Source organism: Rhinichthys klamathensis, unplaced genomic scaffold (genome assembly GCF_029890125.1).
Source record: "Rhinichthys klamathensis goyatoka isolate OS25496 unplaced genomic scaffold, OSU_Roscu_1.1 h1tg000111l_1, whole genome shotgun sequence".
In the NCBI taxonomy this organism is placed as follows: Eukaryota; Metazoa; Chordata; class Actinopteri; order Cypriniformes; family Leuciscidae; genus Rhinichthys; species Rhinichthys klamathensis.
The window spans coordinates 6,411,141-6,439,073 of record NW_026606649.1 but is presented as its reverse complement, the minus strand read 5'-3'; the positions used below and the strand labels follow the sequence as shown (position 1 = coordinate 6,439,073).

The 27,933-nt window shown below is 41.4% G+C and overlaps 1 protein-coding gene across 3 annotated transcripts; it reads left to right on the top strand.

The window, feature by feature from the left end:
* The first annotated feature begins 41 nt into the window (after positions 1-41).
* Positions 42-27,933, top strand: ppp1r9alb (protein phosphatase 1 regulatory subunit 9A-like B). 3 transcript variants are annotated; one of them, XM_056254370.1, is made up of 19 exons: positions 42-84; positions 2,347-4,413; positions 13,962-14,094; positions 14,194-14,314; positions 14,452-14,556; positions 14,884-15,112; positions 15,208-15,354; positions 15,446-15,499; positions 15,586-15,815; positions 16,029-16,125; positions 19,693-19,828; positions 20,029-20,183; positions 21,448-21,766; positions 21,884-21,941; positions 22,739-22,810; positions 22,937-23,141; positions 25,305-25,421; positions 27,210-27,398; positions 27,490-27,933. In XM_056254370.1, the coding sequence occupies exons 2-19, from the start codon at positions 2,515-2,517 to the stop codon at positions 27,646-27,648; spliced, it is 4,425 nt and encodes a 1,474-aa protein (XP_056110345.1). In that variant the 5' UTR covers positions 42-84; positions 2,347-2,514; the 3' UTR covers positions 27,649-27,933. The 3 variants fall into 3 exon arrangements, with proteins under 3 accessions (XP_056110345.1, XP_056110344.1, XP_056110346.1); XM_056254369.1 differs by lacking the exon at positions 42-84 and adding an exon at positions 1,305-1,437; XM_056254371.1 differs by lacking the exons at positions 42-84; positions 25,305-25,421 and adding an exon at positions 1,308-1,437.

Below are 27,933 nucleotides of genomic sequence, written 5' to 3'. Positions count from 1 at the left end.
AGGCTAAAGACACCTGTTTCATTCATCAAATCTGGATTGAGATGTAAAGCTTTTTTTCCATTGGAAAGGAATATCAAAGATATGGTAAGTGTCCCTTTTTTCCTTTTGCTTCTGTTTTTTTTTTTTTTTTTTTTTTAAATAAAGGAATGCATCCGATTACATAACTGAAGTATTGTGGGTTTAGTTTTCAGACAGTTTTCTCATTGATGCTGGGAAAGGAAAACATCAGAGATCTCTAAGAATGAACCTCGTGACACAATTTTTTTCTCAGGATCAGCAGTTTGTTGCTATTTCTGAGGGACCCAGGACCCTGGAAAATGTTTATTTTACATCAGTAATCACCATGGAGTTTTAAATGGAACTGCATGCTTCAGTTATGCTGATTGTGAACAGCGGATCAGCAGAGATAATCTACTTTCAATATGTAGTTACAAAATGCCATCTGTTAGAGGCTTCATATGGTCACACATTACACTGTAATTTACAATGGAACACAGTTCACACCAAGACAAACAGAATGAGACAAAATGTCTAGAGCAAAATGGTTGATCATAAATCCTCACGTCATTTTATTGGCAGTTTACAGTGTCAGAAGTGAACAGTGTTTTTGCCTGGTTCTCTTTTTTTTTGCATTATGCTCAGATTTGTTTGTGTTAATGACATTTATCTGCAATGCTGTTTCAATCCTTCACTCATCCTTTACTATAGCTCATTTTCTTTTCCTTTGTCCTCTGCTCCACTCATCTCATCTCAGAAGCACTGAAATGGTGACCTACTTGTAATTGTCAGGGAGATTAAACTCAGATATGGCTGCTATGTCCCCGAAAATGCTGGTGCACTGGAACCAGTTTGATGATTTGAGATCCCATAGGCGTATTTCTTTGTTTTGAAAAGGGATTTTAAAAAATATGTATATATGTATTAAAAGAGAAAATTTGGATTTTACCTTCAAACTATTATTATTTTTATTTTATTTTATTCTTCACTCAGGGAGGATTATGGTGTCGTTTTAAAATCAGTGTCTCTTTAATACATTTCGAAGAACGGTTCCTATACAATTTACCAAATGTATTTATTTATTTTTTGTCATTTTTTTAAATATGTATTGTCTATAATAGGCTACATTAGCCCCTAGTACTTATCTGGATTTAGCTGTTACTTTATGGATGAGATTACTGACTTTCCCACGGTTGTCCAAGTAGTTTTTTCTCTCTGCCACTCCGTGCGCGTGCTTGCCTGACTCGCGAGCTCCGGAAAGAAGCAGCGGGTATGACGCTGAAGGAGGGAGCGCGCATGTCGGGATAAGGTTTGTTGAGCTGGTTACATACACGGAGAAAGACATGTTTCGAAGAAAAGAACGACGACGTCTAACAAGTTTGTGATTGTTTGGGCTTTGGTTTCTCAGTTCTTCCTTAAGTCGGAATGAATGAAGTTCAGGTAGGTTTAAAGTCGTTTATCCGCTAGTGTTGTTTTCAAAAATGTAAAGATAAACTTCATTACTTAGCCTACAGAAACTTAAACTTAAATTAGAATTAAAGTCGGTTACAGCAGTCAATAGGAACAGATCGACTGTCAAAAAAGAGGGAGACATGATATGATTTGGACACCTGCTACCAGTTATAGCCTTCAAAAAATAATAATTCAACATTTTAAGAATGTAAAAAGAAAAACCTGTCAATTGGTTAACGGTAAGCTTAAAATACTGTTTTGTATTATTTTAATATGTACATTTTTTGGAAATGAACTATGAACAATTTACAGACAAATAGTTAAGCTATGTTTTGGTAAAAAAAAGTATGAATCGCCTTGGTAACATGAAAAAAAAGTGAATTCTTAGAATTCCTTACATGAACCATTAACCTACTACATTTGTTTATATATTTTGTTTATTATTGTGTTATCAAGTACAGTATGTAGTGTTTATGTTAGATTTCATGTTATTTACCTAATGTTAAGAGCAGTTTAGTGTCTTACCCTGATGGTGTTTTTGTGGATATAAGTGTCTTTTGTCATGTTAGTAATGGCCAAAATTGCAGAAGAGGTCCCATCTTGGCTATTTTCAGTACATTTTACAATATCAAAATATTTTATTAGATCATTTAGATATAGGTATATTACACTTATACAGTTTCTTGCAACCACTGCTGGCATTTTTCAGTAAATTTAACAAAATATGTTCAGTGCAACATGAAAGCATTTGAGAGTTAATATTGAATCATGCATTTACACAAAACACTGATATAAATAGTGTATAAAATACACATTTGGGTAAATGTATTGAGAAAAGAGATAATTGGTTGATTTAAAATACAGACTGACAGGTTTCTTGATTTTTCTCTGCTGTAGGTAAGAGCGATTGGCACTGTGTCAGTCACTCGGCAACATCTGTGTCTGCAATCTCAGCAAGTGTGAATGAGGACGTACTATGCACCTGGATATACACTGTTTTTTTAGTCCCAGTTTTATCGATTTTACGTACTGAAATCTTCAAATCTGTTCTTTTTATCTGTGATCATGATTAAAAGTGAAAACAAAAGTGAACGGGCACTGAGAAGTGCATCTCCTCACAGGAACGCCTATAAGTCAGACTTCCATTCCATCAAATGCTCATTTGATGGGAGCGCATCAATCAGCTCGACTTCTCCCTTCTCTTGTGGAGGCAATGAGACCCGTGGCAGACCGTCGGGCGACAAAGTGAGCAAAATAAAAAATATGTTCTTGCAAATGGATGAAAAACAGAACCAAGACAGTCCCAATTTCAACAAACCCACATCACCCAAATTTCCACTGGATTCCACCCCTTACAGATCCAGCCTGAGTAGCGTTTCCAGTCTAGATTCAGCCTCCTTTGATGCACGGAAAACAGAGGATGTTTCCATTGACAAGGCAGCAATGGCTGAGAAGTTCTCAATGACCAGAAAGCTGTTTGAGAGTGGCCTTAAAGAGCAATCTCCAACGGAGAGATCTGCCTCTGTTAAAGTTATCTGGTCCCAACCATTTGAGAGACAAGATAGGAAAGTGTCAGTTACTGGAGAGAGAAAGGACAAACCTAAAGAGCTAGAGGGACAGGCAAAAGAAAGGGAGTATGAGGAAAAAGGGAGAAGCGAAAGTGAAACACCATCACATAAGTTGTGTGTGTCCATGAATGCCGGGCCAATATCAAGGCGTCTGGAGAGTTTTATGTTGGACAGTGATAGTGAGTCGCTGTCAGCTGCTCCCTCAACTGAATCCCACAGTCCCATCAGCCATTCCCAGTCACCCTCTGCTACTAGTGACCATTCTGATCCCCCTTCATCACCAGACAACTGTAGTTCCCCTACCTCTTATTCACTATGGACTGATTCTCTGGCTGAAACATGTTTGCCCAAGTTAAATGGTTCAGATTCACACAGTACCTCTTTAAATGGAGTCTGTACGGAGAAGACATTACTTAATACTAGTTCCACAGCAAAAGAACATATTAATGATTCTTCAGAAGATAGCGTCTCCTCAGATCCCACTCTTCTGTATACAAGCGAAAAGATCCACCACTCGTCTACAAGGAGTACCACTAGTCATGGATCTGTAGCAGAGGATCCTGCACATCAACAACAGCAAGTTGAAGGTAATAACTCTGAGAAGGTTTCTGGTTTGTCCACAGTCAGAGCTGAGCTGGTAGTGGTGAAGACTGAATCATCCGAGAGTGAAGGCAATGAGGAGGAACATGTTGAGGATGATGTTTTTGAAGAGGCTGGAAAGGAGAACCAATCCCCAAATCACAACTCTGGGAGGGTGTTGACCGACAACGAGGAGCTCCAATTAACATTCCTTGTGAAGGAATCAAAACAGAGCGTTAAGGAACATGAGGAGGGATGGAGGGCGGGTGAAGAATCTGTACAGACTGGAAGAAAGGAAGACCATAGAGGGGAGGGAAAGTTTCTTGAGGAGAACATAATGGAAAAAGAGGAGGAGGAAAAAAACGAGGAGGAGGATGAGGAAAAAGACAACAAGGAAATAGAACTAAAGACACGCCGAACTGAAGAGGGGCCCGTACTGGAGACTGTTATGAAGGAAAGTGAGCAGAAAGCTATTGATGTTGAAGATAAGGAACAGCAGGATGAACAGAGGAAAGGAGAGGATGAAGGAGTAGAAGCTGTTGAAGCTATAGAGGAGGACAATGATGAACAAGATATGGAATATGACGTCTTATCAGGAAAAGAGAGGCAACAGCAAGATGATCAGTGCTTGATGGGGAAAAGATCTTCAATTTGTGGTATTGAGAATGCAGCCTTTGTGGATGACAAGGACAACAGGACCGATTTGGAATGTCAAGTGAAGGAGGAATCCCAGGAATTTGAAGAACTTCCAGGGCTCTCTGATGAGGAAGACCTCAGTCCAAAGAGAAAGATCAAGTTCTCTACAGCACCGATCAAGGTACAGTATGTCTCAACTAGTCTTACTATTTGGTATAAACCTATCAATTAAATAGTTTAAAGTACTTCAAATTATTTTTTTATTCAGCTTTAGCATTTTTTTGTTGTTGTTGGTTTGTACTCCCTCTGAAATGGTTTAGAATGGTTTTGTTAAGGCTTGAAGGAATTAGCCTGCCAGCAGTAACCCAAATCTGTTTGCACATTTACCAGATGCCCGTGGCTCAATTCGGTCACCACCTTAACTCTTAATTTTATGAAGCATTCTTATGGTGGTACTATTGCAGCTATTATTCAAGGTTTATATGACAAGATCCTACTTGTTTGAAGGTATTTGGCACCCACGTCTTTTATTTGTTTTGCCTCAAAATACAGGAAAACTTTATTTTTTAGCACGAGGAACATAGCATACCTGTCTGAGACAATTAAGAAATGATTCTTAATAATTGTGGCTTCACCAGTGGTTCTGGATTAGTGTAAAATATGTTCTACCTGGAACATTTAAGGTAACAGCTCTCAACAGAGGTCATGCCTGAGCTTGCATCAGTTCAGGCATGTAATATCCTATGCCTCTCGTGTACTAACAGACTTTTTTTTTAACAGAGAAATGTGTAAGGATTTAATTCGATATCTTAGAGGCTTTACCCCTGGCCTCTGTTGATATGACTCAAATATGAATCGTCATGTAACAGACAAACACGATTCTCCAAAACAGACGATTTACTGTAAAGGGATCACAACATATGTTTCCTCACTAAAGCTGTTCATAAAAACTGACTGTTGATTGAATTTAATATGTTAGCATACAAGTGAATGTAGCTATATATTGAGCTCAGCCTCAGAATGCACATTCACATAGTCAGATTCAAAAACAGACACTATCCAAAAATTGACAGTTCCAGTCTGATTGGTTGGTTTCTACACTATTTTCAACAGTCCAACTGTAAAAAAAAGAAGTTGTAGTTTACAAGGTATATGTTGATACAGTGAGTAGATAAATTAATCTCTCTGTATATTTGGTCTTTGTTTACAGAACAAATATCTTAACTTTCTTAAATCAAGAGATTAAGAGATCAAGAGAAGTTTATGCTCTAAACGAGAAAAAAAATATCATTGGGTAAGAAAACAGGTTTATTTTTCCTATCCCATTGGCAGATTGATTATGATAACTTTATTGTGCATCTTTTGTTTGAGGTGCTTAACAGATATTCACAAGCAGAACTATACATGTTTGTGAATCATGTCTGTGATTTATTTGTGTTAATTTTTAACAAATTCTACATATATTTCTACTAATTTATTCTGTGTTCTTCTAACTACTTTGACAATGCTATTCAAATTTGATTATTTAATTATTTGATTAATTAGTGTTAACTTTTTTCCCATTGTATTGTGTACACTATTTAAGATAAACCTGCCCTAAAAGCACATAAATACAAATCGTATAAAGTTTGTTGCTTTATATATCTTTTCTGGCCACAGGAGACTTGTGCTAGTAAGTACAGATTTTAATATTTTAGTCATATAACTGATCAAAGCAAAACACACAACTCTTTGATCTTCATCTGTCAGAGACCAGGCACTGGGTTGCATAAAACAGAAAGTGCATTGTGCTGTCATTCATATGTCTGACTTTGGGAAAGTGGAGTGCTTTAAAAGGATCCTGTTTAGGGACGGACAAGTCTTCTGTGTGTGCCTGTGTAACTTCTGTTCTGTGGAAGCTCATGCCTTTGCATTTTATTCAGAGTACAAATCTATTATACTGTTCATTTGTGAGAACAAATGAAAGAAAGACAAATTAAGTCTGTTACAGTGCAGTAGGTGGCAAAAGTCCATCGTTTTGCCCAAAAGACCAGTCAGTAACTATTGGCTGTATGTGTGCAATGGTGTTTCATTCCCTGTGGACTACAGTTGTTCTCAGCACTCTTAAAACATCTCTTAAGTTTGGAAACCAGGTCATGTATTTCTTCAGAGCCTCACAGACTGAAGATGCCATGGATTTATAGTCTGGGTCAGAACATCCCAAGTCAGTAACATTTCAGATTACCATAGCTCAATGTTCAATACTTCACTCTCTCCGACATCCCTTCCTCCTTGGTGTGCCCTCTTTGAGCATGTGGATTAGGTCAGTGTCAATTCGCTGTCAGTGTATTTATAGAAGTGGGAGGAGCAGCAGGTGGTAACTAAACATTTTGTCTTGCATTATGATGTGTTTTCTCTCTAAATCAGGAAGCAGAGGTCTCCCTATGTGTACATATCATAGTATTCCAACATTTTTGTTCCCTTCACCCTCAGGATGAGCCTGTTTCTTTATTTGTGGACCTCTTATGTTTACTCATCCTGTTTCCCATATATATAGGATCAGCAGGAAGTGAGTTGCCTGTCTCATATAGGTTGCAAATGAGGATTTCCTTTCAACAGATGTTTGTGTTGGACATCTTTTGGACTTTGAAACAATGTGCTTTGAATATTAGCTCATAAACTCATGGTTTGATCCCAGCTGTTCTAGACAAAATGTGTTGTCTTCACAATCCATCTTTAACCCAAAAATGCAGTTCCCTTTCGTTCAGTCACTGCGAGTTACGTCAGTGAATGACGAAATGGGGGTTTCGCTTAGAAGCCTATCACCTTCGAGTTCTATAAAACGAGTTAATGGTAAGGAAATGGCATGGGTCTGCGGAATTTTCATAGTGCAACTCCGCCCCACCGCGTGGGTATAAAAGGAGGGACGTTGGCAATCTCGCATTATGTTTTTGCTTCGGAGCCATGAGTTTCTCTTCACTCCTCTGCAAGCCTGTGTCTGAGATCTTCGACTACAAGATGATCTGCTCTCCAGTGTGTTGGTGCAACAGCGCGTTCCAGCGAGATCACATTGCCTGCTGCTGATCTGTGCAGTGATCTGCCAACAGTGTGTGTGCTTCTGCCTGGGCGCTTCTTCACTCTGCTGAGCTTTCTTCTTTCACAAAAGAGCTTGCGCGTCTTTTTCAAGATGTCTCGCCCGTGCACTTCTGGGTGCGGTCGGTCCGTTTTATCATCTGATGGGCACAATCGCTGTCTTGCGTGTCTGAACAAAGCCCCGACGATTTTTCAACAACCCGCAAGCGTGCAGAGTGAGATTGCTGGACACTCTTCGGACGTTCCTCATGTCTCAATCGGCGCTCCAGATGATGAGACGATGTCCATCGCCGCATCACAAGGTGGGCTGGAGTCTTCCGAAGATGAAGACTCGTCTGTGCTGCCGCCTTCGGGTGTGCCAGCATTGCCCGGAATTGAGTTCTCGCCCGCCCTGAAGCAGACTTAGGCCATCAAACATATTCTGCCCTGGCGTCCGGATTCTGCCCTGGCTGCCCTCAGATCCCCCAGTCTTCAGATCCCTCCTACGGCTCCCGCCCCTCCCGCCTGGCCCCAGCAGCAGCCTTCACCTGGGCCGCGCCGTGGAGGTGGCCGTAGAAAGGCGCCCCAGTCCGCTCCAGCCCCGCAGCCTGCCAAATGCCAGGCGAAACGGCGCTCCTGATGCGGACAGCTCAGAGATGGGCTGCAGTTCTTTCCAGGAGATGGTAGCAGGGCCACTCCTTCCCCCGGTGGAGGGCCGGGGGAGAATCTTTTGTTCTCCCAACCCTGCTGCTGGTCTCATGGCCGGCAGCACCCTAATGTGGTTAAAGAAAGAACTGACACCCCCATCTCTTAGCTCCCAGAGGGAGCTTCGCCTTGCCACTCTCGTCCCCCTCTGTCGCCAGACCCGTGTCAGAGCAGGGCCCCGCGGAACGTTCGTCCTTCCCTGGCCTGCTCTGTCAGGACGCGGCATATGACCGTGCCTCCACACCGGGACTGGACTGGACCCCAACTGGACCCCAACGCCTTTGGCATGTCAATTGCCTCGAGTTGCTGGCAGTACGTTTGGCTCTGCACCGCTTTAGGGCGTTGCTCAAGGACCAACACGTACTGGTCCGTTCAGATAACACTGCGACAGTGGCGTACATCAACCGACAAGGTGGTCTACGCTCCCGCCGTATGTCGTAACTCGCCCGCCATCTCCTCCTATGGAGTCAGAAGCATCTGAGGTCGCTTCGAGCCATTCACATCCCGGGAGAGCTGAATCGTGCAGCCGACGAGCTCTCACGTTTTCAGCCATCTTGCACAGGTCTTCTTGCACAGGTCCTGTACAAGATCAGGGAGGACGAGGAGCAGGTCCTTTTGGTTGCGCCTCATTGGCCCAATTCTCTGAACTGGTGCTCCTCATGACAGCACCTCCCTGGCCAATCCCTCTGAGGAAGGACCTATTTTCTCAGAGCCGGGTAACCCACGTCCCGATCTGTGGAACCTGCATGTGTGGGTTCTGGACGGGATGCGGCAGGTTTGAGTACCCTACCACCTCAGGTGATGGCTACCAGCACTTCTGCTAGGGCCTTGTCCACGAGACACGCCTAAAGTGGAACCTCTTCATCACCTGGTGTTCTTCTCGCCGAGAAGACCCCAGAAAATGCCTGATCGGGTCCGTGCTCTCCTTCCACCCTGAAGGTTTATGTGGCTGCGATCTTTGCGCTCCACGACCTTGTGGAGTCAAAAACGGTGGGACAGCATAACCTGGTCGTCAGGTTCCTGAGGGGGGCGAGACTAAATCCTCCTCGCTCTCCTCTTATACCCTCTTGGGACCTCGCAGTGGTCTTATCAGCCCTGCAGAGAGCCGTCCCTTTGAGCCGATCAGTGGAGCTTAAGTTCCTGTCTATGAAGACAGCGCTCCTGGTCGCCTTTGGCCTCCATCAAGAGGGTAGGGGACCTGCAGGCATTTTTGGTTGACGAAGCGTGCCTGGAATTCGGGCCGGCTAACTCTCACGTGATCCTGAGACCCCGGCCTGGATGCGTGCCCATAGTTCCCACCACTCTTTTCAGGGATCAGGTGGTGAACCTGCAAGCGCTGCCCTCGGAGGAGGCAGACCCAGCCTTTGCACTGCTCTGTCCAGTACGCGCCCTCCGTGCATACGTAGACAGAATGCAGTGTTTCAGGACCTCAGACCAGCTCTTTGTCTGTTATGGTGGGAAGCTGAAGGGAAAGGCTCTCTCCAAGCAAAGGTTATCTCACTGGATAGTGGACGCCATTGTCTTGGCTTACCAGACGCAGGGTCGTCCGTGCCCCCTAGGTGTGAAGGCACACTCCACCCGGAGTGTGGCTTCATCCTTGGCTCTAGCGCATTGCGCCTCACTAATAATTCATTACATTTATATAGCGCTTTTCTGGACACTCAAAGCGCTTTACATAGAAGGGGGGGAATCTCCTCAACCACCACCAATGTGCAGCATCCACCTGGATGATGCGACGGCAGCCATATTGCGCCAGAACGCTCACCACACACCAGCTTACTGGTGGAGAGGAGACAGTGATGAAGCCAATCAGTATATATGGGGATGATTAGGAGGCCATGATGGACAGAGGCCAAGGGGCAAATTTTGGCCAGGATGCCGGGGTTACACCCCTACTCTTTCGAAAGACATCCTGGGATTTTTAATGACCACAGTGAGTCAGGACCTCGGTTTAACGTCTCATCCGAAGGACGGTGCTCTTTGACAGTATAGTGTCCCCATCACTATACTGGGGTGTTAGGACCCACACAGACCACAGGGATAGCACCCCCTGCTGGCCTCACTAACACCTCTTCCAGCAGCAACCTGGTTTTCTCAGAAGGTCTCCCATCCAGGTACTGACCAGGCTCAGCCCTGCTTAGCTTCAGTGGGCAACCAGTCTTGGGCTATAGGGTGATATGGCTGCTGGCAATATCACCCTAATAGATGAGGAATTTGTCTACCCTAATAGACAAAACAGAGCCTAATAGACATCTGCAGAGCTGCAGGCTGGGCGACACCCAACAAATTTGCGAGATTCTATAATCTCCGAGTAGAGCCAGTGTCCTCACATGTACTTGCTTCCACTAGCCAGTGAGTAGGATCTGCTCGGGTTCATCGCTTGCTGCGCCATTCCACAGACTGCATACGTGGGACGTTACGTCCCTCTGCCACAACCGCTGTACCGCTGGAATAGCCTGGAGTTCAGTCTTGGCTCCTCAGCGGGAAAACATAATGCGAGATTGCCAGCGTCCCTCCTTTTATACCCACGCGGTGGGGCAGAGTTGCGCTATGCAAATTCCGCAGACCCATGGCATTTCCTTGCCATTGGCTCGTTTTGTAGAACTCAAAGGTGATAGGCTTCTAAGTCATTCACTGACGTAACGTCTCCGTTCCCTCCTCAGGGAACAAGGGTTACATACGTAACCGAGAAGATTCTTTTTCACCCAAAAAAAAGAAAATTCTTTAATCATTTACTACGTTTCAAAGCTGTATGTTTGTTTTTTTCCTGTGGAACATAAGAGAGAAATTTTGAGAAATGTCTCATCATTTTGTGTGTGTCTGTGTTTTGTTTTGTTGTCCATATAATGTAAGTTTTATTGCACACCAACTTGTTAACAACCATTTTTTAATGCTGCCAATGAATCAGTTTCCTAATTAGAACAGATTTATTCTGTAAGAGTTCTGATAATATTTCTTGATCATACTGCTTTTATGTCATTCCAACTCTGTCTTTCAGTTTTGACGCTCAACCTGAATGGTGTTACATCTGTTGTTTCTTTCTTATTGTAAGTCATAGTTCCCTGACAGTCTCTCTCAGTCTCAGGAAGAAATAGTCCTGTGTTCTTGCTAAAAAGCCACAGCTTAAAGGAGTGAGAGAGGGAGGGAGGGAGATAGAAAGAGACACTGTGCTTGAGCATGTTGGGGAAGAAAAGGACATTGTTCAGAGGTGCACGCTTACTCCATGACAACTAGAGACGCTAGACAAAAGAAAGTAGAGAAAATAAATGAAAGAAAAGGAAGAATGGGATTGTGGTATAGGAAGAAAGATTGGGTAAAGGATGGGTGGTGGAAGAAAAAGTGAAATGGTACAAGAAAAGAAAAATGGAGAGGGAATACTGTTACTTTGCTGTGTATAATTGATTCAGAGGCAGTGTTTTCCTTCTTTTTAATTCTGCTGCTGTACTAAGTCTGGTGCCAGTATTAGAAATGCATACCATTGACTGACCTGCTTTTTAACTGCCTATATGTCAGCCTAAACCAGCCACTAAACTTCTGTGAACATGTCATTGAGGATTGAGCTATAGTGCCTTCATAAAGGTGTGGTCACATTTGCCTTTGTACAGTGAAATACTGCAAGTGGAATGCAGTCATCTCAATAGGAATCTGTCCAATCAGGAATTTTGCGCAAAGTTAAACAATTCCTCATGCAGTATAGCATGTGTAGCATCCCCAATGTGTAGCATGTTTTTTTTTTTTTTTGTTATGAAGTTTTGGTCACTAATTTATTTTGCATGTGATTACAAAGATAGAGAGCTGTGCGATAGGGCTGTGCAATTAATCAAAATCGTAATAAAGTGGCTACATGAGCATACACGATTTCTAAAGTTTAGAAAGCATGTTATGACAAAACCTGTGGACTACAAAAACAACCCGAGGCAACAGTGTAAAAGTAGCCCAATTCCGCGGGAAAACTGTTGACTTGGCAACACTGGACTTGGCCAAAAAAAAATCCACATCTGTGTTTTGGGAATATTTTGGATACAGGAGAGATGAAGTATCATAGAGCCAGGTAATTTGCGAGACCTGCAAACTATCGTTGCGGCAAAAAAGATAAGGGGCCATTTACACAGAACAGATTTTTGTGGTTAAAAACACGAGATACAGGTCTAGAGATGCTTTTATCTCGGGGGCCTGCTTAGAAAACCTGTTTGGTTTAAGACGTCCGTCTAGTGCGTTTACATAAAAAAACAATGGCACATTCCGAACCAGGTGAACAAAAATGTATAATACAGGGATTTGCGAACAGCACAACCGACGCCGTCACATATCATTGGAAGTGCCCGCAAATATTGTCAATAAAGCCGGCTTCCAAAACAATTATACAGACAATTATGTGTGTACGGCAGTGTGTCCGAACCACTGTGCAGCATCAGGTGTGCCGTGGAAAATTATAAAATTCCCAAAAATAAGTAAAAATAAATGCTACGAATAAGAATATAACATCGCTGTTGGGCCGAAACCTCATATCTCTACATTTCAACATTTTTGTTTTATAAAATCAATGCTATTTCGAAAGAAAACAGGTTCCCCAAATCGTAAGCTACTACGCAATGTCGAGAGACGAACTCGAAAGGGAACCACAATTTCAACGACACAGTGTTTCATTTTTTTAAAGATATGTGGTTTCCGCCCGACAAGGACGATATGTAAATTTGTTGTTTTATCATCACCAACAACAACATCATAGCTACCTACAGTATATGACTTTATTGTGTTCCTACCTGACTTAGGCTCAAGTTTCACATTAAATGTGAGTACTACTTTTAATATAACATCTAGTTTTAAACTTTGATTTAAAGCAATGCATGTTAGTGCAAGTATGTCTTATTTTTATATAGTGGTGTGCCGTGGCAAAAAAAAAAAAAAGGTTGGGAAACACTGGTGTAATGAATTAATGTTTCAAAATCGTGATTGAAATGGATATCGGAACAGATCTTTTCAAAGAAATGTTTGGTCAAGTTCACGAAACTGCTCTGAATGATTTGTTCACAGATCAGATAGACTCAGTTCTTGAGTTCAGCTCAATGAATGGTTATTCCAGTCTTAGCTGTTAACAGCTCACTGAAGAGAAAGATAAACAGTGAGTAATGGCTTGAATTTCAGTCTGTTCTGATCTCTTTTGAAGACTTGGCACATAGAGCAGGAGTCATATGGACAACTTTTGTGGTGTTTTCATGTATGTTTTGAAGCTTGAATGCCTCATTCCGTATTCATAAGTATGGGCCAAATTGCTAAATTATGCTACCTTCACATGCTATCGGAATTAGCGTAAATATGATATTCCTAGTAGGAAATTAGACATGAATGCCCTCTCAAGTCGTGAGATTCATTTCATGAATGCCCTCTCAAATTTACTTCTAGGAAACTCCGAGATCATTTTGAGTTTGCAAGTTGGGCATGCCATAAACTTTAAACCACAATAGCTACATCGACTTGTCTTTCTGTTAAAGTAGTGCATATTTTCATAACCTTTTGAAGCATATTGTATGTTTTATACACAGCAGATTCCAGAATTCCAGACAATTCCAGAATTGTCAGTAAGCTGAATATCTAGGCCTATACAGCAATTTATGGTTGTCAACAAATGGGACACTTAATATAATTTTGGCTTCAAAATGATGTCCTCAATAATTAAGCAAAAATATACCTGGTGCCCTCTATGATTCCTGTTCTTTCCAACAACAAAGCAATTAAACGCGGCAAGCTCATAATCACGATAGCATGTAAAGGCAGCATTAACATGTAAAAGTGGGCAGTCATTAACAGGAAGATTTATGAAGATTTTCACAAATTATCTGGGTGGACTTTTTCTTATCAGAACATAGTGTTACATCGACATAAATTGTGAAATCAATAAATCACTGATTCATGTATTCAATCAGATGTGGGTGTGCATAGGTGTGGTATTTAATTGTTTTTGCTCTTTCGCAGGTGTACTTTACCTTCTCTAATGAAGATTATGATCGCAGTAATGATGATGTGGACCCTGTGTCTGCATCTGCTGAATACGAGCTGGAAAAGAGGGTTGAAAAGATGGATGTTTTACCTATAGACATTCAAAAAGGTTTCATTTACACTTTTATCCAAAAATGTGTTCCTGAATATACTGTCAAAACTTGCATGAGTACTGTATTTTGAGCTGCCTTTTTGTGTGTGTGTGTAGGTAATGATGGCCTAGGAATCAGTATTATTGGGATGGGGGTTGGGGCAGATCAAGGACTAGAGAAGCTGGGCATTTTTGTGAAAACCATCACAGAGGGAGGTGCAGCTCACAGGGATGGACGGTAAGAACTTGTCATATGAATTTCACTTTTGATATTCAGAATTAAACCTTCTCTGTGTGGTAGTGAACAGTGTGACTAATCAAACAGATTCTGGTGATTCTGTATCCAAATGAGCTTTGGTGTTTTTTTCTTAACAGAATTTGGGTAAATGACCAGATTGTGGAGGTAGATGGAATCAGTCTGGTTGGTGTAACTCAAATCTTTGCTGCCACCACTTTGAAGAACACCAAAGGTCTGGTCAAGTAAGTATTGACACACCAAACTAAAGTTAAATTGAGTTGTGTGGAATTGTAGCTAAAGTTCAGGACCAGTGACATCTTAGCTTTCAAGCCCCACCAGAAATTAGCTATGAGCTCACACCATTGTGCAACTCACTCCAGGTTGCTCTCAAGAGATTTTCCCTGTACTACCTTTACTGTACGTTATGGACAATGAACATCTATTACCTATTAAGGAGGAAGTGTCGAGTAATGATTCACCAGGCCAAATCTAATCGCATAGTCAGTAAAATACCCGAAAGGTTCATAGTCCCAGAACCTCATGAAGGAATTTTACGTCCTCCAATGCAGGTTTCTCATTGGCCGGGAAAAAGCAGGAGTGGAGAGCGAGGTGGCCCGTCTGATCAGCGAGACTCTACAACACGAGGCAAGCCCTGAAAACAATGAGCCAAAAGATGAAGACCATTACGAAGCCCAGAACCATCAGCTACAGGATGAAAACCAAATTTCTCAAATCCACGACCAATATCAGAATCAACAGGAAATTGACCCACTCGCTGAAAAGAGTGTTGTGCAACAGGTCTGTGAACTGAACATATAAAGATAAGCTTGTTGTCATGAATATATGAGTCACTAAGTCATTGTTGGGCCCATAATATGATTGATTTGATACAGGATAAACAGCAAGAGACTGAAAAGGAGCAGGGGACGGAGGATGCGTCCAATGACTTGGCACAGGAAGTGTTTTCACAACTGAGGAGCCAAGGCATTGATCTACCTGAAGATATCGATCCTACTGAGCTAGAACAAAAATTCAAAGAGGTATAATGTCAATTTGCATCTATTTACATACACCTTATTCATCATTGTTAAGTGCTCACTCTTCAGTCTCACTTGAATTCTCTTTTTATAGCTGCATATAAAACACAGTATCACAGTCACAGAACTCGGTCAGTTGAGAGAGAAGGTAGGATTAAAAATGCAAATTTTTTTATTTAATAAATTCTGGACCTGGTGACCTGTTTAACTCTGTATGTGTATGTTATTTCATAGCTGCAAGTGAGTGAAGCAGAACGTAAGTCTTGGGAGACTCGAGGTGCAGCTCTTGAAAGTAGTGTTGAAGAGAGCAGAGAGCGCATTGAAAAGTTGGAAAAACACTGGCTTGATGCTCAGGCCCTCTGCAAAACCATCAACCAGCGTTTGAATGAAGCCCAGAGTCAACATGATTCCCTGCAACTCAAATACAATAAGACCCTCACACTTCTACAAGAGCACCAACACAGGTTTGTTTGAGCATGTAATGTGTTGTCATAGCAGAATCATTCTGGGAAGTGTTGGTGAGGCATTCTCAGAAATGTACTGATTTGCGGAAATATGAATCAAGCTGAATTATTGGAAATTCTTATGCTCCAAACAGCAATAGATGAGACCAGAATCTTAAGCAGAAATGCATTTTGTCATGCTTTGTTAACTATGGGGCTCTTCTTGACCTGTAGAGAGTCTGAATGTGCAAGGAAAGAGGCAGAAATTAAGAGAAAACTGGATCAAAGGGAGGGAGAATACAAGAGCAGTGTGAGGCAATTACAGCACAAGGTAAAACTACATCCTGTTCATGTTCATTTCTCTTATTTTGAACAATGTGAGGCCACAAACATTAATATCATTCTGTTGTGAGTTTTCACTGGGTATATGATTAAATGTGTTATACTTGCGTCGTCACCTTTATTTTTATAGCACTTTGTTTTTTTTTAAAGCACTTTGCACTATGATTGTACTATTATAGCGCTTTGATTGTTTCAAAGCAGCTTTACAGGGATCAACAGGAAAAAAAGGTTTCAATGATGCAAATATAGTTCAATTTGATTGTAAAGCAGTTCTAAAAAAGTGTCTTAATGTTCATCTAGATCATCAAGATAATTTTAAACAGACCTGATGATTCGTTAAACAGGTAAAGATTATCAACTATTAAATTAGTTCAATTCAGCTATAAAGAAGCTCTGCAGAAAATGTCTCGAGTTACGACTGTAACCCATGTTCCCTGAGATGGGAACGAGACTGCGTCGGTTACGACACTTCGGGGAATGCCCCCCAGCGTAGCGCCTCTGAAGCATGAATGAAACTAAGCCAATCTTGATTGGTGTTGCGTCATGACGTAACGTGTGACGGCATACACGGAAGCTGAAAAGGGACGCCAGCACACAACAGCGTCAGCTTCTGTGATGAAGCAAGTCGCTCCCATGCAAGGGAAGGCGTGGAGGAGGGACGCAGTGTCTCATTCCCTTCTCAGGGAACATGGGTTACAGTCGGGACCCGAGACATTCCCTTTCGAGGGAACTCGAACTGCGTCGATTACGACACTTTGGGGAACGAGTACCCACTATGCCACAACGAGCCCTGCCTGTCCCAGTGTGAAGCTGCACACAGGCACACTTAGGACGAGAGCACTAGAGTGCCAGGCGTAGAAGGGTTGTCCAGACTGTAAAATCTAATAAAAGTGTGAGGGATGGCCCATCCAGCTGCATCGCACACTTCTTGGATCGGGGCCCCTGAAAGGATAGCTCTCTGGGACGCCATGCCTCTGGTTGAATGAGCCCTCACGGCCAAAGGTGAAGGCAAACTGCGCACCTGATAAGCCATAGATATAGCCTGAATGATCCAGTTGCTGATGGTCTGTTTAGATGCGGGGAGGTTCGAATGGGGCCTCGACCAGCCCTTCGAGAACCACTGCCAGGTCCCATGTGGGAACCCTGGTACGAGCCGCAGGTCTCATCATCCAAGCCCCACGGAGGAAACGCACGACCAGCTGATGTCTCCCCAGAGGCCCATCACCCAGAGGAGCGTGGAAAGCCGCAATGGCATCCACGTACACCTTGAGTGTGGACGGGGTAAGACCAGTCGAGAAGCGATCTTGGAGGAGCTCCAGCACTGAAGCCACCGGGCAGTTAACTGGGTCCACCTCACGCTCTCTACACCAAACGGTAAAAACTCCGTTCTACGGTCTCTACTACTCCTACTGACAGGCCAGGCTCTTGGTACTGTGCCCCCTCAGGGGCCAGACCCACAGTTTTCATAGCTCTGGCCGAGGGTGAAATATTGAGCCCTCTGCCTGCGTCAGCAGGTCCCTCCTGATGGGAATCTCCCATGGAGGGCCGTCCAGGAGCGATATTATGTCTGAGAACCATACTCGGGCCGGCCACAATGGGGCCACAGCCTCGGCCACGTCTGCACCATGGCATCCAACCCCAGCGGGGCTGGATGTATGAGGGAGGACCACAGAGGACAGTGTGTCGTCTCTCGAGCACGAACAGATCTACTTCCACTGGGCCGAACCTCTGACATATTGACTCCACCACCTCGGGGTGGAGTCTCCATTCCCAGGGCTTCAGCCCCTGCCTCGACAGGATGTCTGCTCCCTGATTCTGATCCCCTGGGATGTATGTTGCTCTGAGAGACAACAGTCTCCCCTGGGACCATAGGAGGATCTGATGCGCCAGTCTGCATAGAGGGCGGGATCTCAGACCCCCCTGATGATTTATATAGGCCACCACTGACATGTTGTCTGACCTCACAAGGACGTGGTGACCCTTGAGGTCTGGCAGGAAACTCCTCAGAGCTTGGAACGTGGTTCTCTGGGCTGGTGCCAACACGCTTTTTTCGTGTTGAATCTCAACCCCAAGCTCTGGATGTGGGAAAGGACAACATCTCGATGCCGAACTGGCAGCTCTTGTGACTGGGCCATAATAAGCCAGTCATCGATATAATTTAGCACACTGATACCCTGAAGCCTCAGCGGAGCTTGAGCTGCATCCATGCATTTGGTAAATGTGCGAGGGAAGAGAGCTAGGCCGAACGGAAGAACCCGATATTGGAACGCTTCGCCCCCGAAAGCGAACCTCAGGAACTTCCTGTGAGATGGAAGGATGGATATGTGGAAGTATGTGTCCTTCAGATCTATTGTGACAAACCAATCTTTGGATTGAATTTGATTCACGAGGATGGGAATAGTGAGCATCTTGAACCTGAACCTCCTCAGAGACCGATTCAACCCCATTGAGAGCTGCCTGCGCGTGCTCAATCGCAAACAGTGCACACACAATTGGTGTGTGTCCCCACCCGTAATGTAACAAGGGCAGGGATGCACACACCGCTTGTAGCTCTGACTCGCCATATATATATATATATATATATATGTGTGTGCTTGTGACTGGTGACTGACAGACAACATAAAATAAGACACACACGAGAGAGCACTTGCTGAAGAACAGAAAGCTGACGCTGGTGTGTGCCGGCGTCCCTTTGTAGCTTCCGTGTATGCCTTCACACGTTACGTCATGACGCAACACCAATCAAGATTGGCTTAGTTTCGTTCATGCGGGGCGTTCCCCAAAGTGTCGTAATCAACGCAGTTTGAGTTCCCTCGAAAAGAAACAGTGATGTCATTGTTCAGCTCAGTTCAGTTCTCATCCAATAGTGTTTTTGTGCAGTCAAGTCAATAATATTGTTGAATATTAAATGTCCCCAACTAAGCAAGCCAGAGGCAACAGTGGCAAGGAACCCAGACTCCATCAGGTGACAGAATGGAGAGAAAAAAGTAGGTGGCTCTTTTAGAAAAGTAGAAATACCCTAATTACTCCAGTACACAAAGCCCTATGCAACTTTCCGTTTCTGACGCCTGCTTTTCACGGAGAAGAAAAGAAGTCGAATAGTATTTACGTTCTCATAAACAGCAGTTCAGATTTCTGTATGCGCTATGGTGTTTATCAAACAACACCAAATACAAGAGTACAGAGACAAAAGAGACATTCTGGATTCCTCCTCTACTATCGCTGAGATTTTGCAAAAATACAGCAGCAGCTCTGGTCATATGATCAAAAGGGTGAATCTTCTTGGTTGGTCAACTTTATTTATTATTATAACACCTACTAAACACACATTAAAGGCGGTTCAAACACATTAAAATGTTTGTCATAGCGAATTTTCGCACCAAACAATTTGTCTTGGTGTGAACAGGTCTTAGCCACTGGTGGTTACGGTTGGTATCACACATAATGATTAAGCTACAACAGATGTTAGTTGTCCATGCAAAATCATAGCAGAATTTTTTTTTTTATTATTAATTAATGTATTCAATTTAATTTAATACTTCTTTGCATTTCTCAGATAGCTTGTCTGGAGGGCCGCACTGGATCAAACCAACCCGAAGAGTCTTACAGCCCTGCAGGAGAGAGTCAACCTAGCAGTCCGACCTCCGGTTCATCTGAAAGAAACGGACTGTCTACAGACGACCTTCAATCTGGTGCAAAAGTCAAATTATTTATTCTGTGAAAGCTGGTCAAAAATAAAGGACTAACAGTTATATCTTGCTGTAGTTACTCTAGTTTATTTGGCTTGTAATACCTTTATTAATTACTATTTTGTTTGGAAAAGATTTAAACAGGCTAGCCTGAAAGTGTAGTCTTTTCTGGTTTTGAGATCTTGGTGTCTGTCGTTCCTCAGATGCAGACTGGGGTGATGTTCCTCAGACGGCTCGTCTGGACTGTAGTGTCTACAGAGCCAAAGCTAAGCTGGCACAGGGATCTCAACGCAAGCGGCCATCTCGAAATAAACTCAGAGAGTCAGCAAGAGGCTCACAGGCACCTAGCCAATCACAGGTACATTGAACCACAAACATTTAAATACCAGTTTCATTGCAGGTCACATAATTGTAAGGTTAAAGGGATAGTTCACCCAAAAATGAAAATTAGCCCATGGTTTACTCACCCTCAAGCCATCCTAGGTGTACAGACATTATTCTTTCAGACAAATACAATCGGAGTTATATTTAAAAAATTTCCTGGCTCTTCCAAGCTTTATAATGGGAGTGAATGGCTGGTGAAAATTTAAAGCCCAAAAAAGTGCATCCATCCATGATAAAAAAATACTCCACACAGCTCCGGGGGGTTAGTAAAGGCCTTCTGAAGTGAAGGCATGGGTTTTTGTAAGAAAAATAACCATATTTATAGCTTCCGCCAGACGACCGTACGCATACTACACAAGTTGACTTGCGCCACTAGAGTAACCCTTGATGCATGTATGACGTAGGATGTAGGAGTATCGTAAGCTTAGACGCCTCTCGCGGTTTAAACAAATAGGACTGTGCAACAAACAGAAGCTCCTCTTCTATTATATAGAAATCCTCCGACATTTCTCTTCAAAATTTCTAATTCGCGACCGGTGTTTTGTTTTGCTCTTTCTCTGAGCTTCCGCGTTAGTCATTACGTTGTGCGTCGGTTCAGGGGATAGTCTTCCTCTGTAAATCGATGCGTACTGCCGTCTGTAGGAAGCTGGTGATTATAGTTTATAAAGTTTTAAATATGGGTATTTTCCTTACACAAACGCATGGCTTCACTTCAGAAGGCCTTTATTAACCCCCTGGAGCCATATGGATTACTTTTATAATGGATGGATGCACTTTTTTGGGCTTCAAATTTTCTTTAGCCATTCTCCCATTATAAAGCTTGGAGGAGACAGGTCATTTTTAATATAACTCCGATTGTATTCGTGTGAAAGAAGAATGTCATATAAACCTAGGATGGCTTCAGGGTGAGTAAATCATGGGCTAATTTTAATGTTTGGGTGAACTATCCCTTTAAACTAGCCTCTCCTGTAGGATTTAAAAGAAAGTCTCACAATTTCTTAAAATGTAGATGAATTAGACTTTTTGTTTTGGGAAAATAACAGTGTGGTCTGTCCTTCTTCTTTTTTAAACAAGATTTTCCAGGTCCTTCTTAAGGAGGAGACTTTTGAGAATTGAATGCTGTTATTTACAAATATACACTTTTCAATTATTGCAATTTTGCAATAATTTCAATTTGATTTCTTCAAATCAAAGTTTTTTTTTAATTAAATCAAATGAAAATTTTATCTCGTTTATAGGAATCTGTGTGCATACAAGACAACAATCAAGAAAGAACAAACAGTGAAAGAAGGCGATCTTACCTCGAGAGCCTAGCCATACCCATTCAATCTATACAGTTTGGTTATGACCAAAAAGGTGAACCAGGCGGAGGCGATGTATTCATTCAGAGCCAAACACCCCAAGGAGGCAGCAGCACACAAGCTAGCCTGTCTCCACCTAAAGACTCTTCTACCCCTCAGTCCCCATCCTCCTCACAGTCCTCCTCTAGTCTACTTCTCAATCTGAGAAACAGGAGGAGCAAAGGCAAGGAGCGCAGCAAGAGCAGGGCGAGCAGAGGTACAACCATAAAAAAACTTCTCCTATGTTTTCTTGAAGTACTTTTTCTTTATATCACCTACTACCACTGGTTTACCTGCTCAGGCTTTTGATTTTTATTGTTCTTTCATTTTTCAGATGAAGAGAGTGATGGTTCACCAACACGAAAGTCCAAAAGACGATTCCCAGATTTCAGGTATGGCCTGGCAAGCAACTTGTTCTTGTGTGCCAATATCGGTGATTACAACAGGGAGTAGATGGGCCACTTGTAGGAAAATAAATAGGAGAAAATCATACAGCTAGAAGTCTCTCCTTTCACCGATTTTTTCCCCCCTTATGTTGTTTTAAATTGGTATGGCTTTCCACCGTCTACAGAACACAAAATAAGATATCTTTTTTTATGAAAGTCAATAGGACCCATAACTTTCAGGCTAAGAACCTCAAACGTCATGATATTTGGTAACAAGAGGTCCGAGAACCAATGAGGTAGGATGTTGACATTTGAGTATTGACGTTAATGTTGACATTTGAGCTTTGTGTTACCGTATTTTTAGGATTTTAATGTGATTTGAGAGTGAATAAAGGCTTTTTGATCTGCACATTATACAAAGTGATCATGTCTCTTCAGGAGACTGAATATATCGAATCATATATATTATATTAATTTCTCTGTAACTTTGACATTTTTGGACCCCATTGACTTTCAGAATATGAACAAAAAAGACAAAATATCTTTTGTTTCACAAAATAAATATAGAAAGTTTGGAATGACAAAAGGGTATGTACTTTATGACAGAATTGTGAACTTCCATTAAAATTATTTTTGGACAGAGGCATTTTATGTGCATGCTTTTATTATTAAGCATGATTTAGCATATATTCCTGAAATGTAATTTTTTATTTCAGAGATTTCTTTCCCCAATCAAGTACATGTAAAACACACAAAAATGGAACAGTTCTGACTTGTGCTTTTTCTTTTGTGTTGGTCTGTAGTGGTATCCGCAGGTCTGGAGGCAAAGGCAAAAAAAGGGAGAGCATCACACTCAGAGGATCTGTAGGGAGCAGGTTTGAATATTAAATGTCCTAATATTAACCTACAACATGTACTGAAGTTAAGTTTAAAATCATTACAAGTCTGTAGGTCTCCTCTGATATACATTACTTAGAATGGCTTCTGTTGTCTAAACTCAGGGGATCAGGAGACTTACTGGATGAGTCCAGCAGCAATGTTTCCCCCTCTGGCTCCATCTCTTCCGTCCCTTCCTGTATGCCATTTTCCTGGTTTGGGGACAGAGAGAAGGGAAAAGAGAAAGAGCGAGAGAAAGAGCGTTCTGCATCCAGCTGCAGTCTGCCTCGTACTCCTTCAGAAGGATACATGGAGGATCGTACAAACACGGTGAGTAGGGACCAGATGATGAGATGTTTTTTGTGTAGACCCTCAAGATGTGGTTTTCATAACTATCTTGAGTAAGAGGAAGAGATTAGTTAACAAGTTGTGTCTTCAGTAATTGAAAGCATTCATTTTTAGGTGGTTCATTAGGTTATACCCATTTAAAAGGAATTCAGTTTGCGGTTGGTTGCATTCCTGGATGTCATTTAAGGTTAATGTTTAAGCAATCCCATAACATTCAGCTTTTGATCCTAACAGGAAGTGAAGTTGTGTAATTGGGCATATTCTGAAGGCTGTACTGTACTGTTGTGGTTTTGAAAAGACATTTACAAAGTTTTAAGAGTTTCTTAAAAACAAAGAAACGTTATTTATTATTAAAGATTCTGCAGTATTAGGTCACTACAACTCCTTTGTACAAAAGGTCAGATGTTCTTGCTTCCATTGTACAAAGATGCTCTTTTGAAGAATTCTCAAATCATGCAGGACCCCGCTGTATGTAATTTTGTTTATGCAGAATGTGTTTTTCGCGATCTCTTCTTTCTCTCAGACCAACCTCTCCTGGCCATCTCTTCTCTCTCATTCCTTAGATTTGGTACAGTATGCATTCAGTTCCCCAGTTCATGTGTCTGTTGTGTGAGGACAGTAGTACGCTTAGTTGATAGCAGTTGCTACTAACCCTAGTGGACTCATTTTTGGTGTGGTTATGTTTAAAGATGAAATGCATCATTGTAGTAAAGGCATTCTTACATAATACACCCTTTGGCCGACACTGATAAAGCTCAGTCCTGTTCCATTTCTATGGAATGTGTTAGTTCAGTGACGTAGTTTGTATCTGAGAATGTACCCTTCCCTAGTAGGGAGAGATTGTTCTTGATGGTTTTCTAGTAACTGTATTTAATAAAATTGTAGTCATCCATTATTTGCACTATCACATGAGAAGGATGCAGGCTAGTAGTTGTAGTGTGCGATAGCGCTCCATTACCAGCTCTTACAAGTAATACAAAATAGTTTTGTGTTTCTACTGGTTTTGATTTCTGGAACTGTTTTCCACTGGTACTGCTTCCAAGGCACTGAAGGTAATATCACTGCTTGTTACTGCCCCATTTTTCCAGATTTTAGTTAAAAAAAAGCATTCAAGAGAAGAAAGTAACAAACCATGAATATAGTTCATAAATGAGTCAATGACATGATTTGTTTTTCTTTTCAGTTACACTTTATTTTAAAGTGCCCTTGTTATGGGGTAATTATACAAAAAAGTACAGAGTAATATTACTTAACAACATGTACTTACTGTTTAATTAGGGTCAGGGTTTGGTAAAATAAATGTTACCCTTTCTTTCTTTCTTTCTTTCTTTCTTTCTTTCTTTCTTTCTTTCTTTCTTTCTTTCTTTCTTTCTTTCTTTCTTTCTTTCTTTCCTTCCTTCCTTCCTTCCTTCCTTCCTTCCTTCCTTCCTTCCTTCCTTCCTTCCTTCCTTCCTTCCTTCCTTCCTTCCTTCCTTCCTTCCTTCCTTCCTTCCTTCCTTCCTTCCTTCCTTCCTTCCTTCCTTCCTTTTCATATAATTAAGTTATAATTGATTATTTTTGTGATTTTTGGGAGAGCGTCATAAAGCAGAAATTGTTCATTTTAATTCATTAAAATATTAAATGTATTAATTAAATAAATAATTAAATATAATTTACATTGATATCAGTACATTTTTTATAAATCACGTTTTACCTTTATTTTAAAACCATTTTGCACAATTAAGACGTGTACATGTGTTCAGGGTATAAGTAAAATATATTTTCTCTTTTTTATTGTTACAACATTCATATCATTAAATTTACATACACGTTTCATGAACTGCACGTAAACTATATTTGTCATTTTCTTCACTTTATCTTGAACAGTCTTTTTTTCATTGACCCAATTACACAGAAACTCTCAGTCTTGTTTAAAAAGTTGTTTTAGTCTGAACATTGAGGAATTGGTTAGATATATTTGTATTGATATAACACATTTAGTAACCCTTAAGCCACTTGCTTGATCTTTATTAAAACTGAGAAGAGCATGCTAATTCATCCCAAACTTCCCTTTTATATATATCTGTAAAACTGTTTGTGAGAAAATCATTTGTGTCTGTCTGTGTGTGTTTACTTGTGTATGTCCCCATGTCCTACTTGTTATAGGGCTTATCTGTGACGGATGATTCGATCGCAGGTAGTCCTCGCTCTGTGTTTGCGGGGTTACTGAAAAAGCCCCGTCTCCTGGGGCGTTCACACACACATGCCTTCTCCTCCTGCGAGGTGAGTGGCCGTGGGGTCACCTCTGCATGAGCTATCCTGTAGTTAATGGTTGGCATTCGTCACACACTAACACAAATATATTTAATCAGCACTGAACGTGAACTTCTGGTTTGTGAGGTGTTTTGAAGAGGAGAGCAAGTATCACCGGTGGAATGTGTGTGTCGTGAGGAAGGAATGGAAAGAATGAGATCATGCTCATAGCTATGAGAAAGAGAGGTGATAGTTCATCATGCATGTCTTTCTGTTTCACTTTTATAGCACATCATTTTAAAGATATGGTAATGTTAGTGAAATGTCAAAGAAAATTTGAGGGCAAAAAATTTCCATTGTCAAATGTGTAGCAAGCAATGCATGAAGCACAGCTCACACAGAAGTCAATGAGGAATTCTGTTGGTTAATGCGTCGAATTTGCTTGACCAACTTGAACTTGAGTGGAATCTGCATTGGGAACTTTTTTTTGTCCTCACTCGAAACTTCCAATTGAAATGACAGGATTTCGCCTGTGGTATGTGGAATTTCCCAAATGATTGCAACAGTCTTTCTACGCCCTGTTGGTAAGATGTTGCCACAGGTAACGTTATTTCACAAGTTGTGTTAGGTGTGTCAGTAGCTCAATGTTAAAGGAATTAAAAAATCAATCATTACTAATTCCACCTCATGTTGTTCCAAACCCATTTGACTTACTTTCTTCAGGGAAACAAAGATGTTCTGAAAAATATTCATACTGCTCTTTTCCGTCAAATTTCTCGACGGAAAATGGCTGGTGAATAATACCCAATTTTATCACCTCCTTAAATAGTTTTTTTTTTATATGTATAAAACTCACTATGAACTTAAATAAATGTGCAAATGAAAACTGAACAAAATATATATATATATATAATTATTATTATTTATTTATTTATTCATCATTTTCATAACAAAGCCATAAAGATGTCCTACAGGTGGCAATGGCCTTGTAGATGAGGCAAAATTACCGGCCACTGTCCAAAAAGTTGCAGAATTTTGCTGGCTGTTGGTGTTAATTCCCCACACAGTCTACAAACCAGTGAAGAGTCAATGCTTTTTAGTGTCATTGACATGAATAATAATTTCCGTGAATGTCTTAAATTTAGTCATATTCTTGAGGGCAGTACTCCAATACTCGAGTCCTGGCTTATGGTCCTTCCTATTTCTGTTCCCCTCTATCCTTTCTCCCACTGCCTTTCTTCCTATACTGTCTCATCACAGAAAAAAGACCAAAAATATGAATAAATAAAAGTTAAACAATTGATTGGTATATTGACGAATGTATTATGTTCCACTATTGTAAGTCACTTTGGAGAAAAGCATTCTCTAAATGCATAAATGTAGATAACATCAGAGGATTCCAAAAGATTTTATGATTGATCAAAGGTGCTTTTTGTTCATTTATTGTGGAGCTTGGCAGCCCCTGGTCACTACATGCATTCATTTGATTAAACAGAACTGTGAGAACATTTTTCAGAACATATCCCCTCAGTCTTCAGTCTATCTTGGTCTTCTTGATGTCTTCCACTGTTTCTGACCTGATTTTATAAGTGTGCTCCAGATTCACAAGTCTACCCTGGTAGGAATCTCTGTTGATCTGTTAACAGGCACTTTTAATTCAGGCACACAAAATGAAAAGGAAGTTTGCTTGAAATATGCTGAAGTGATAGGTTAGGGTTTTTTTTTTTTTTTTTTTTTGCATGGCAGGTTGGTGTAGTGCAGTCTTTTGCACCTAATGACTCCTCAGTATAACCATCATATGCATACTCTTGTTCTCAGACTCTTGATGATGGCCCTGCTCCAGCTGCAAAGCAATACATGTGGCAGAACCGCCCCCTTTCACAGTGGACCAATCAGCAGGTCTGCCACTGGTTGATGGGCATGAACATGGAACAGCATATAGCTGAGTTTACAGCTAAAGGTGTGGATGGCCAACATATCTTATGCATGGACAGCAGTAAACTTAAGGTTGGTCCTTGTATTATTATTATTTTTTTTTTTTTTGGTTGTAGTATTGTAGTTTAAATAATATTACACTGAAATATGTGTTGTCTTCCAGGAGCTTGGTGTTTCTAGCCAAAGAGATCGTTCCACCATTAAGAGGAGACTAAAAGATATGAAGAAGGCTCAGGAAAAACTTGAAAAGCAGCAAGTTAAAAGAGAGAAAGAGGCCAGGAATAGAAGTGGTCAGCCAACAAACGTTGAATCGGCCTGCTGAGGTAGTAGCCAAACCCGTTCAGTCAAGAGACCGCAAATGTGCACACACACCAATCCGAGTAATGATAATGTGTGCTGATAGAAATGGAGTAGATTGTCTCGCACACACAGGTGATTTATAGACTGGTGGGAAAGTAACAACATGGGTGAACACTAGAGGTCTTCTGCCAGTAAAGCCTGTAAATGCGACTTTAATAAGTTTGTCGTTAACATCTCTTTTTTACACAACCCAGGAGTTAAAGAATCGAATCCTGTCTGCCACACTGATTTTTAACATGCATAATGG